This window comes from Mytilus edulis, chromosome 5, assembly GCF_963676685.1.
Source record: "Mytilus edulis chromosome 5, xbMytEdul2.2, whole genome shotgun sequence".
NCBI classification, from domain to species: Eukaryota; Metazoa; Mollusca; class Bivalvia; order Mytilida; family Mytilidae; genus Mytilus; species Mytilus edulis.
In genome coordinates, this window is record NC_092348.1 from 6,804,007 (window position 1) to 6,816,903 (window position 12,897).

Here is a 12,897-nt window from a genome sequence, read left to right on the forward strand (position 1 = left end):
CCTTATATTGGCTAACAGTATGTTTAGCTCTCGCATGCATTATAGTTGTTCTTTCTCTGCATTTTATGGTATATATGGAAGTATCTTCTTATTGACAGGGTTAGTAACAGTGAGCACTTCGTTTTGTATTTTAAGTATGACTTTTCTTTTCTTAGGAAAATTATATGCCTTTAAAATGGTAACGTATGTTCAATATCAAATTTATAAAAAGAACAGTCGAGAGAAACTCTAAAACGTATTTTTAAACGGTTTTTTTACCATACAGAGTTTACGCAGAATTTAACAGACTGACGGGCGTAAAAATGCAAAACAGATGGTTACTTCTAGACGTGAAAAATAGGTTTTCAACTAATGTCGTTTTAGTTATTTGCTGAACGTCCAGTGACAAATATTTGAAAGTAAATTAAAATTATCTCATAATTTGAATATTTTTTTAACCGTAATTGCATATGTAGACTTACCTAGATCCCGACCAAAACCTTGAAACGTTCACCAGGTATATCTACTTATAAACCAAAGTATAAGATAAGAGTTAGCCTGCAATCGCCAGAACGAACCGAAAGATAAATCATAAGTATCGCCTTTTATTTGGAAATCTGTACAAACGCAAATCTCCAGAGATTTTGTCTTACTTAGTTAATATTTCATGTTTTATAAACACAAAATTTAAATTTTTTTCTCCTTCGAAAAGCAGATAGTTCATAATTTTATCAGACAAAGAAATATTTCACTACATATGTGTGCATGTCTCCGTTTTTATTGCCAACACTTTTGACCACCCAAACGGCCATCCCAAGTCTATGTGAACTTTGACATATTTGGCCATAGCTTATCTACAATGATTAACTATCTTTAATCATGATGTCTGGTATGTCTAGCAGCATTTACCATTCTTAGTTCTGTAGCATGTGTTACATAAAATAAAGAATTGTGGTTGCCAACTATCCACCAAAGTCATCAGAATACGGGGACGGATCATCCAGTTATACATTTTTTTTATTTTCCGAACTTTTGTTTCTGTTGTAAATTTATGGTTGTTTTTGCACTTTGTAAAATAAAATATTGTTCAAAACGAAAGAATGATATGAACAACAGGTCAACATGCGACCTTCACCTATTCTAAAAGTCTATAGTAGATGTCCATTTTTATACATTTTAAGGCACACAAACATACTTTTTACCTACAATATAAAATCGATCAGACCTTTATAAATCTAATCGCTATCTCAGTTTATGATAAAAGGTTTATATGACAGTCGGAAGTGTTCGGATGTCATCTCGATGGTTGATTAGACGACGTCTGTACAAAAATACACAAGGAATGGTGATACATAATACTAGTATCGAGTCCATGCACTGTTAATTTGATATATGTATTAGTATGTTATACGTCAAATATGATAGTTTCAGTCAAATCGGTGAACATGAATTTGACAGCCAATACTTCTTTAAGGTGGATCATCAGTATTTTTTTCTTATACTTTGGCAAAATGTACATTTTACCATGCTTTTCTAAAATAAATACAGCAAAAAGTATGGATCACCGTGCTTCTTAAAGCTACAATTCGTGCAAAATTGTCAAAATTTGGAGATTATTCATGAGAAAAACACACTTTATAGTGAATAAAAAAAGTAATTTATAAGTTAAGATTTTGAAATAAAATATGAGAAAATAGGTTTTATAATATGTTTTAGGAATTTAAGAAGAAGAAATGATGTCTACGAACATGTTGAGAATTTTTTTTACAATTTTTCTATTATTATTTGAGTTACTTCCCCTTAAAGGTGTACTTGTAAAATTGATTCCAACAAAGGCAAATACCAGAGGCGGATTTAGGGGGGGGGGGGGGGGTGCAAGGGGCCTGGTCCCCCTTTTCTGTGAAAAATTTGGTTGCTTATATAGGGAATCACTGAAGCATGACTGAATCGGGCTCCCTCTTAGGCAGTCAGTGGGCCCCACTTATGAAAATTTCTGGATCCGCCACTGAATACTATGTTTTTCTTTTAGGTCTAATTTACTCTAAGGTAGTCTGTACGTCATCCATCATATAGTCAGGTGGTTGGTACGTTATCCATCATATAGTTAGGTAGTTGGTACGTCATCCATCATATAGTCAGGTAGTCGGTATGTCATCCATCATATAGTCAGTACGTCATCCATCAATATAGTCAGGTAGTCGGTACGTTATCCATCATATAGTTAGGTAGTTGGTACGTCATCCATCATATAGTCAGTACGTCAATCATCATATATAGTCAGGTAGTCGGTACGTCATCCATCATATAGTCAGGTAGTCGGTACATCATCCATCATATAGTCAGGTAGTCGGTATGTCATCCATCATATATAGTCAGGTAGTCGGTACGTCATCCATCATATAGTTAGGTAGTTGGTATGTCATCCATCATATAGTCAGGTAGTTGGTACATCATCCATCATATAGTCAGGTAGTCGGTACACACCAGGGGCGGGTCCAGGTAAGGGCGTAATGGGCGTACGCCCCCCCTTTAAAAAAAAAAAAAAAAAAAAAAAAAAAAAAAAACTATCGTTATAATCTGCTAGTATTGTATTGAATGATGGCAATTTATCATATTCATTAATTAAACACATACTCTGATTTCTTTTTATACGGATTCCCCAATTTGATGGGTCATCAACCGTAAATTTTCGTTTCTCGGAGTCCGGCGTGTTCGATCCTGCGATTAGTATCCATTGTTGTTGATGTGATAAAGAATTCGCAAAGATAATCATGTGTGTCGTTCAACGAAACCCGAACTTAATCAAAAATAGAGGGATTACTTCATAATTTGATGCTAAATTGTTGAAATTCAGGAGCTTCTGAGCTTCCCCATGGACCCTCAACCGTAATCACGCCTCTCGTTCATAAAATCCTGGCCTAGGTATTGAAATGTTAAGTTACTCCTTATACCCTTGAGTTTAGAATTTCTCGTTATTGGTCTACTGCTGTTAAGATCCATCCAATCATTTTAATATACCATAGACAATTAATGAAGAAAACTCGGCATAAAAAATGTCACACCCTGACACTTTAACTATAAAATATACATGCTCCAAGTCAGGAACCGTTACATTAGTGCAATTCTCTATTATTTTATGTTTTAAAGCCAAAAAAGGTCCAAAAAATTTTTTGCCTCGCTTCGCTTGGCGAAATATTTTATTCTACGCCCCCCTTTCAAATATCCTGGACACGCCCCTGCACACAGTAACATATGACTATAATATGATATATCATGCCACCAGACTTTATCTGAAATGGACCTAACTGTGGCATTGACAGGAAGACTGTCTAGAGCAATTTTCTCTACTGACATCAGATGCATTACTCACTCGCTGTAGATTTTATCATGGTGCTTTTGGAACATTCTTTTTAGCTATCCAAGAGTATCATTTTAAGCTGTAACAAATAAATGAGCTTTGTCTGAGGGACATAAAACCTTAGTTTATGATAGATTACACCTCTGAGGACTGTATGGGTTTAAGACTTTGTTGAAGACAATAAGTTGACCAGTAGTTGCTTTAAAGCAGATCTATTTGGTGTTGGTTAGATGACTCCTTCAGTAAAACAGAACATCATACAATTATTCCATACACAAAACATAGTTGACCTATTGCTTACAGTATTTGAGATCAAATTTAACCATGAAAATTCAATATTGACTAATGATCCATGAAAACAGAGGCAAGGTCATATGAGCCCTGCCAGACAGACATGTACAACCTACAATCATTCCATACACCAAATATAGTATTGCTTATTGTATCAGGTTTATAGTGGACAGAACCATGAAAGCTTAACATTGAACAATGAACCATGAAATGAGGTCAAGGACAGATGAAACATGCCAGATAGAAATGTACACCTCCCCATCATAATATCATTCAATACAGAAAATATACTGGCTCCACTGCTTATAGAATTTAAGAAATTGACCAAACTGCAAAAACTAAACAAATGACCCATGGAAATTGGGGCAAGGTCAGATAAATTTTAAAAATCTACCAGTCCATCATGATAATAATATGACTTATTGCTTATAGTATCTGAGATACAGACTTGACCATCATGGCATGAAAACATGACCTTGATCCCACCTTGATCCAGCTGCCTTGATCACCAATCCATAAAATGAGGTTGAATTCACATCACTTCTGTCTGACAGACATGTACACTAACAATGCCTACTGTTTCAGGGAGATGGGTTAGTCTCCTTACATATGTCAATCAAGACTTGTAAATCAAAGTGCTTGTGAGCACTGAAGGGTAAAGATTGCTAATTTTGCAATTTTGTGAATTTAAAACAAAACATTGAATTGTTATTAGAAAAGGCACATTATAAATTTGAGTTGGAGTTATCTTCCTTTGATCATGATTATACATTTAGAAGATTTAGGAATCAAGTAAATGCATTTTATGCAATCTTTACACAAAATCAGAAAAGAAGACTGCATATCATTTTTATACAATTTTATAGTTTTTTAAGGGATGTTAAGATACACCTTTTTAAGTTTGCCACATGTTATCATAAAAATAATACAAGGTTGGTCAACTGACAAAATGAGAATAAATTAATGCATGTAATCAAACATGCTAACATGATAACAAATTTAACTTAACAAATAAAGTACACATATTTTAATACATTACAAGATAAATACCTAAATAATAATAAATAAATTGCTTCGCCAATTGAGCTAGATACGACCACAGAGGTCTAACCCTGAACCATTGGGGCAAAAATGGACACAATATGCATGCTTGATTCAGATTTGAATTTGGATTGTTACTAAATATTTGATATATAATAGGTTTCTGACACAGAATAACTGGAGTCAAAGAACCGTTATACACATTTTTTTGCTTTTTTGCAATACACTATGCTGTTGTGAATTGCCCCCTCCCAAAAAAAAAATAAATAACCTTTTTTTTATTTTGTGCAATACACTATGCTATAGGCGGTTGCATATTGACTCCAACCGCGAAAAAAATTGTTTCCCACATTTTTTGGTAAAAAATTGAAAAAAAAAGAGAAATTTTACTTTTAGTTTCTGAAATCTGAAATGATAAAAAACTGCCCCCTCCCTCCAATTGATTGTTTCACCTCCCCCTGCCTTTTTCCAAAAAAAAAAATCTTTCCCTCAAGATATGGTCATAATTTAAATTCAAATTTCCATTGGAGATGCAACCATAATTACCCCTTTAAATACATCATAAAAGTCTTAAAATAGATAATTCATATTCCTCAAACTGATAGAATAAATTTAATAGTAACTTCTTAAAGTAAATTGACAGCTAATCACCTCAAGAAAATACAATATTTCTTTATACCTAATTTTAAAAGCATTGTAAGAGAGGTAATCCAATATATAATGATGGGATTACATTTGGATTACTTCCCTTACACTGCTTTAAAATTGTCTTAATTGTCGGTTAACCAAGAAACCCTTTCTTTTCCCCTTTTTATCCCCTAGATTCTCTAGTTTGGGCCATTACCCTTAAAGCCAATCCTTACCATTCCATTGTGGTATGGAAACTTGTGGTAGTGTCAGAGAAATCCATACATTTAAACACAGGTTATTGTCTGGAAACTAGAAAAATGGCTTTTTGGGTCTCTTTTTGGCCCATAATTCCTAAACTGTTAGGACCATAACCCCCAATATCATTTCCAACCTTCCTTTTGTGGTTATAAATCTTATGTTTAAATTTCATAGATTTCTATTCACTTATACCAAAGTTATTGTCCAGAAACCAACTGTCTTCGATGGATGCTGACGATGACTACCAATATATGAACACAAATTTTGTTTGCCGTCGTATAAAAATCCTTTAAAAAAAACCCACCCAAAACCATTGCCTAAAGGAAAGAAGAAGGGACAGTTGGCTGTTTTTAATCTAGAAATGAACCCAAGATCATACCTTCCTATTAGGTGTCAATGCATCTGAAATATAAGAGGTATATATATATGTATCATATGTAGGGTTTTGTATTGTGATTTTTGTTGTAGATTTGATAAGTTCAAAGATCAAATACTGTGGATTCAGTATTATTAGTGTTGCAATCTTATTCTTGAAGATTTTCTTTGGTACAGGTGAACCATAAATTTAAGTGTACATCAAAGTATAAATTACATATAAAATGACATCAGGTTTCCATGACAAATGATTTTTTTTATCGGTTCACTAAAATTTGCACACACAAAAATAAATCCACAGTATTTGAGAAAAATAAGCAAGTAAATACAAGAATAACACCTGAAATGTTAAGGAACAAAAAGGAAGCGCTTCATTTGGCAGTCTAAATAAATGTTTCTGACTGTTTAACTATAATAGCTTGTTGTTTTTTTAACTCGTTTTCTATGCGTGTAATATGTATTTCTGTCAAAGATGCATATGGCTCTTCAAGTTCATGTATCTGTTTGTTCTTTATTAGAACAGATGGTTGTTCTGATTGGGCAGCTATATCATGTGACTTTTTATTCTTTACTTGGACAGACGGCTGTCCTGGTTGGATTGATTCTTCATGGGACTTTTTGTGCTTCATCAAGCCCCATTGATCAACAAACTTATTTCCACATATTGTGCATTTATAAGGCTTTTCTCCAGAATGCATTCTTAAATGTCGCTTCAACCCTACACTAGATGTCAGCACTTTATTACAAATCTCACAGGGGAGATAATCACCACCGTAATGTGTTTTGACATGTCTTTTCAAGTCACCAGGCATGGAGAAGGCTTTAGAGCAAATATCACACTTATGTGGTTTTTCTCCTTTGTGAGATCTTTCATGTCTAATAAGGCCACTTTCAGCACAGTACCTTTTATTACAAATTTCACATTTGAACTGCTTGACACCTGGTTTTTCTCCATGCACTCTTTCATGTCGTTGAAGGTCACCTTTTGTTCTGAATTTCATTTCACATTCCTCACATTTGAATGGTTTGACACCAGTATGACAGGTAGAGTGTCTCATAAGGTATGTATTCTTGATGAAGGATATTCCACAAACATCACATTTAAATGGTTTTTCCGTATTCTTTGAATGTGTATACAAATGGTTTTCATATGTTTCTTTTATTCTGAATGACTTTCCACAGACTTCACATAAGTGTGGCTGTTTAGTGGAATGTCTTTTTACATGACTTGCTAACTTTTTAGGTGTTTGAAATGTTTTATCACACTTTTCACATTGGTATGATTCATTTTTATGGTTTTTCATATGTTCTTGTAATGTATTTCTATAGGTATACACTTTAGAACAAATTTTACATGCAAAAGTTTTTGGCTTTTTATCTTCAGTACTTTTATTCATTAAGTTTTCTTTGATACTATTTTTTGTAGAGTTTCTTGTTTTTGGTCTTTCATATACCGGTAGACCTTTTATCTTGTTCTGACTCCCTCCATCTGACTTTTCTTTATTGTCTTCCACCATTTCAAGACTGGCTAAGATTTCCTTACATGTTTCATCGTCTAGTTTAAGAGCTGTTTCCATCCGATTAATTTCTTCTTCAGTGATACTCTGATCTACATCAGAATCTGATTCTTCCATGCTACTTATATTATCATAATCATCCTCACTGGTTTCTAAAGCAGATTCATCCATTTTATTTTCACTTTTGGAATCACCATTGTCAGTTTGTTCAGTAACATTTTTGCCAGTTTTGTTTTTATAAAATTTAGAGACTAATACTTTGGTTAATGGAACCATTTTCATTTCGTTCATTATATTTATTTCCTCTTCTAGTAATTCCCCATTGCTGATTTCTTTTTCTGGTTCTGCTGACTTTTCAATGTTAATTTGTCCATTTTCATCTTGAACTTCTTTCCTTATCTCAGCATTTTCTAATACTTTTTGACCATTTATCACATTTGACCTTTCTGTGACCTCTGAAATTGCTGTTTTGTCAACAGTAACTTCTTGAGATACATCTTTTGGATTTTTTATTCCATATAATACAGTTAGTGGTGTTATTACAGTTTCAGAAGGTATCGGTTCACTAACCACATTTTTTGGTTCAGAAGGTATTGGTTCACTAACCACATCTTTTGGTTCAGATGCTGTGAAAACGACCTTGGGTAATGTTACTGTATGAGGAACGACCTTGGGTAATGTTACTGTATGAGGAACGACCTTGGGTAATGTTACTGTATGAGGAACCACCTTGGGTAATGTTACTGTATGAGGAACGACAAATGTTTCCTTGGATACTAGTAACTTAACAGTATGTTCTGGCTCTGGTTCCAAGTAATCATCCTCTGTCATTGTTCCACAACTTCTGTCCTCAATTTGTTTAAGTTTTTCATCTTGTTCTGTATTAATAACTACAATGTCACTTTGCTGTAAACAGACATCTTCCTGCAGTTCAGGCTGTTCCTCTGTAATTTTTTGTAATGTAACTGATTCAGCATTGACTATATTTTCAACACTGCTGATCTTTTGTTCTGAGGTACCATCGGTTAGTATGTACAAATATTTGACACCATTGTCTGAAGTAAGTTCGATAGCAAGCTGTTGAACTTGATCTTCCTGTATTGTTTGTCCCACTGGTAAAACAAATTGGTGCTCCACATTATCAATTATCCCATCAATAGTTATCTGTTGTTGGTTTTCTAATGGAATACTATTGTTATCCATTTGAGTAAGCTGATAATAGTACCAGGGTAAGAACTACCTGTAAAAAGAAAATTGTTTTCAATGTATACAAATTAATAACAATGTTTTAGTCTTTTTGTAATGTGTTATTGTGTTTTCATTTACATGTATGCCATCAACCCCATTGGGGTATGATAGTGCTTTATTATCAATAAACTATATATTAAAAGATATAAATAATTTTTCTCCGACTTTAACAGAACATTTCTTTAATTCATCTGACCTAATAAATAAAGATGAATTTTAGAAAAGCCTTTGAAATTATTTTCCTTTCACGTGTTTGTTAAAAAGTAGTCTCCCCTGCCATTTTTGATAAAACTTTTGGGGTGGGAAATTTAAGTTTAAAACAAAACAGTATGGATACTTAAATATTGAAAAGATTGTGTCATAGTTGATAAATTCACCAAAACAAGGTTAGACAAGCATAGTAAGCACCAAAATGTTTCTTCACTTCAATTTCTAAGACCAATATTCCTAACATTTTTCTAAATAAGCTGAAAAAAAAACATTTGTAAAAACTCACCAGTCTGAATAAAATTTTACTAGTCTGGGGATTCATACTCGTGGGTTACAGTGCAGACTGGCATAGTATTGTTTAATACATTGAATGTAACTGTATGAGGTATACATGTACTTAAGATTAAAAAGATTATTCAGAGCAAACAACATGAACAATGAAAAAAAATAAAATCCAAATAACCAAATTACATTCCAACTGTCTACATTACCCAAGCAATTTTAAAGACAGATGTTTAAAGAAATCTGTACTGAATACAGGGATGGATGGATGTTACTTCCAATGGCAATTTAAATACAAATTCAAGACTATAAAATGGTTGAATGATATGAATATAATTTTTTTTTACTTAATACAGAGGCCACATTGGGCCAGCATTTAAACTACTTCTTCTCAAGGTATAACAGTCTGCAGGACGACCTGTTATCCAGACACATTAATACAATTAATACATAACCAGTCTTTGCCCTTGCACCTATAAAATGATGTGTGTTAAGTAGCTAAGCAGCAAATACCAATTTTCAAGTCTTTGGTTTACCCAGCTGTGATTTAACTGTAAGCTTCAGCACTTGAGTCAAACATCATACTACAAAACCACTGTGGCAGTTTGGTTACAGGGAATATATTTCAGGTATTTTATTAAATTAAATCTATCAAGAACCATTTATTCAGATGTTTATAAAGTTAAATCATGAGCTTTCTTCTTGAGTTTAGTAAACATACATGTACATGTACAATGGACATACACACGATGTACAGTCACAGTGAATAACGATTCGATGGAGAATACATGTGTACATATATAACTTTTAAAACTTTATTTTATTGATTTTGTATTTGCATTGTATCAAAGATCAAATTTATTGTCAGTGTAAAATGTACATTCACTTGTTTGTTTTCGTATGTCTTTTGATTTGATAAGACAATATTTATTAGCACAAACAGATTTACATTAAATGATTATAATTTAATTTTGGATGTAACACGTCTTCTGATTGGCTGACGTTATTTTGTTATCAGCCCATAGACATAATTTTAAATAGTCATGTGACTGTGACGTCATCAACGTTTTTTCATTGTTTTCTACGGTTTAAAATGGAATTTTAGAATTAAATTATATGAAATGACTGTAATATTTCTTCTGTCTATTCGAAATAACATAAAAAATATTACAGTCATTCCTTAAATGGCATACAAAATTAAGACAATAAACTTACAATAGTTAAATTGATTATAATTATATTAAAGTGACAGGTATTCACAGACAGGGGTAAAAAGACTATAAATATATATCGACAGTTAACACATTATTAATGTTTATGAACAAATAAAAAAAGAACACAAACAGAAATATTAGGTTGCATATTAAAAGAAATACAAGTTATACAGATGTTCTCAATAAAAAACATTAATATACTTTATGGTGATTTTTATAATGACTGGTAGACTGCTATTTAAAAGTGCAGTCAAATGCTTCAGTGTTACACTGTTATAGCTGACTGATTAGTCAGGAACCTGATGTTCAGTGGTGTCTTTTATTGATGAGGTTCGTAAATGTTTCAGCCTTCTATTACTTTAAGGGTCTCAATACTTAAGATTAATGTATGTTTAAGGGTTTGAGCAAGTATAAGGTTTAGGTATGGCTTAGGTAAAGGATAGTTTAGTACAGCTACATATGGATTGGGCCCCTAAGGTACAAGAAGGCCAATGACTGACAATGTTTCTTGTCTCTTTTTTTTTTTATATTGATAAGATTGATGGTTTTTCCATTCGGTTTTACACGTAATTTTTTAGGACCCTTTAGAGATTGCTGTTTAGTGTGAGTCAAGGACCGTGTTGAATACCTTACTTTGACCTTAAAAGGTTAACCTTTAGTAGGCTTTACATTGGATGGAAAGTTGTCTCAAATTTTGTTGGCACTCATGCCATGGTCATACAGTACTACATTCTCTTAATTCTTATATATATTTAGTGTGGCATTCTTCTTCATTAGTACATGTATGTATGATCCACCACTATATTGGTGCACCCCAAAAATAGCAAAAAAAAGGCTAATGGTTTTTAAGTCGGTGTAAGAAACATATATAGCAGAATCTTCAGTTTGTTGAAGGAGGCTATTATCCGACAGAAACAGAAACAGAAACAGACACTGTTAACTTCTGTAAATCTCTTCTCTATCAGGAGAACCTGGAGTTCATCCTTTTGACCATCACTGGAAAAAAAGAGAATAAACAAGAAGAATAGAGACACATTTGATTAGTATTTGTTTTTTTATAAATACCTGAAGAAAATATTTGTCCTTTTGATACCGGAAACTTCAAAGGATGTATATTTCTAGAGTCGATTTGGTGATAATTTCCGAGTCTGACAGGTGCTGGCCAAGTCGTCCTAAAACAAACTCGGCCAATCAAAAACAGACTATAACAAACTCGGCCTACTCATTTATATAAAGAACTAAAATCACGCCTGTGATTACTGCTGACGTTATAATAGTGCAATGGTGACAGTAAATAATTGAAATACAAATTAAAAAAAAAACTTTGGGAATTTCATTATCTACATGATCAATTACTTGTACATATTCTGTTAAAGCTAATCTCCAAAATTATACATCATCTAAAAAAAAGTAAATCTGACTTTCAGTAAAATATAGGTGTCAGACCACCAATTACTCCCTCCAATTTAGAACGTAAAAGTAGCCCTACTCTGACACAAAAAAGTGCTTTTGATGTCCTTGTTTACTTAAACTAACCACCAAAGCGGAAATGAAACTTTTGGTGAAAGAGAAATATATCTAGATCATTTTGAGCCAAAATTCACTTGTCTATGAGTTTGCATTAAAAATTGAGGATTAATGCGCTCCATAGTATACTAATTTTAGATTTCCAGAAAACCAGTTTTTTTTTTTGGAGTACCTCTGTTTGAAGGTCAGTTATTTTGTTAGAAGGATTTAAAGGTATGGTGAAAAATGGCATGTAGAAAGCTGATACATGTACAATTAAGGATATACCTGGTTTCTATGAAGTTAAACTTAAGGTAAAATATTTAGAAAGCTGTGAAAATTGCAAAATTTGGTTGAACAGATAGGGATTTTTAATTGGTGGTCTGACACCTATACCGACTGAAAAGTGAAGTATATTATATTTGATGCAGACTTAATCTCATCATAATCCTACCTTGAAAGGCTTTCACAAAAGTTTCATAAAAATCTATGGAGGTTTGTCAAATTGATTAATCTGAAATTAGTTTAAACATATTTATTTTATAGTGGATTGGGAAACAAGTTTTGCAACTTATATTAATGATAAATCCCTTTCCACTTTGCGGGTGCGAGTGCTGCCTTGTAGCGGCATTAGCCTGCTTTTTTCAAAATCTACAAGACTGTCTTTTACTTGCAAGCGATATAGCTCTCTCTCAACACGGGTCCGCCCTTTATCGTCCCCTTCCGACAAACTATCATCGTTTCCTCAAGACCATATTCGCAAAAGGAGAGCCGAAAATTCAGTCCCTGAAATTTTCATTCTGGTACGAGATTCGAATCAGGAACCTTTGTGTGAATAGTCCGATGCATTAACCACTACACCACGACTCTCTTTGTATAGTCTGATCTGAAATTAGCATTCTTAACCCAGACAGTATCTACTTTCTAACTGTAAAAACGGAGTCTTTTTATCAGTAAAATTCGGGAAATGAAAATAAACCTATTTTTT

At 33.1% G+C, this 12,897-nt stretch overlaps 1 protein-coding gene across 5 annotated transcripts; it reads right to left on the bottom strand.

Moving 5' to 3' along the window:
- Nucleotides 1–6,315: 6,315 nt before the first annotated feature.
- LOC139525371 (zinc finger protein 480-like) lies at nucleotides 6,316–11,554 on the bottom strand. 5 transcript variants are annotated; one of them, XM_071320642.1, is made up of 4 exons: nucleotides 11,469–11,554; nucleotides 8,179–8,689; nucleotides 8,040–8,118; nucleotides 6,316–8,003 (listed from the first exon to the last, which is right to left on the bottom strand). In XM_071320642.1, exons 2-4 carry the CDS (start codon nucleotides 8,650–8,652, stop codon nucleotides 6,316–6,318), a joined length of 2,241 nt encoding a protein of 746 aa, XP_071176743.1. In that variant the 5' UTR covers nucleotides 8,653–8,689; nucleotides 11,469–11,554. The 5 variants fall into 5 exon arrangements, with proteins under 5 accessions (XP_071176743.1, XP_071176742.1, XP_071176739.1 ...); XM_071320641.1 differs by having other exon boundaries at nucleotides 6,316–8,088; XM_071320638.1 differs by having other exon boundaries at nucleotides 6,316–8,118.
- Nucleotides 11,555–12,897: the final 1,343 nt, after the last annotated feature.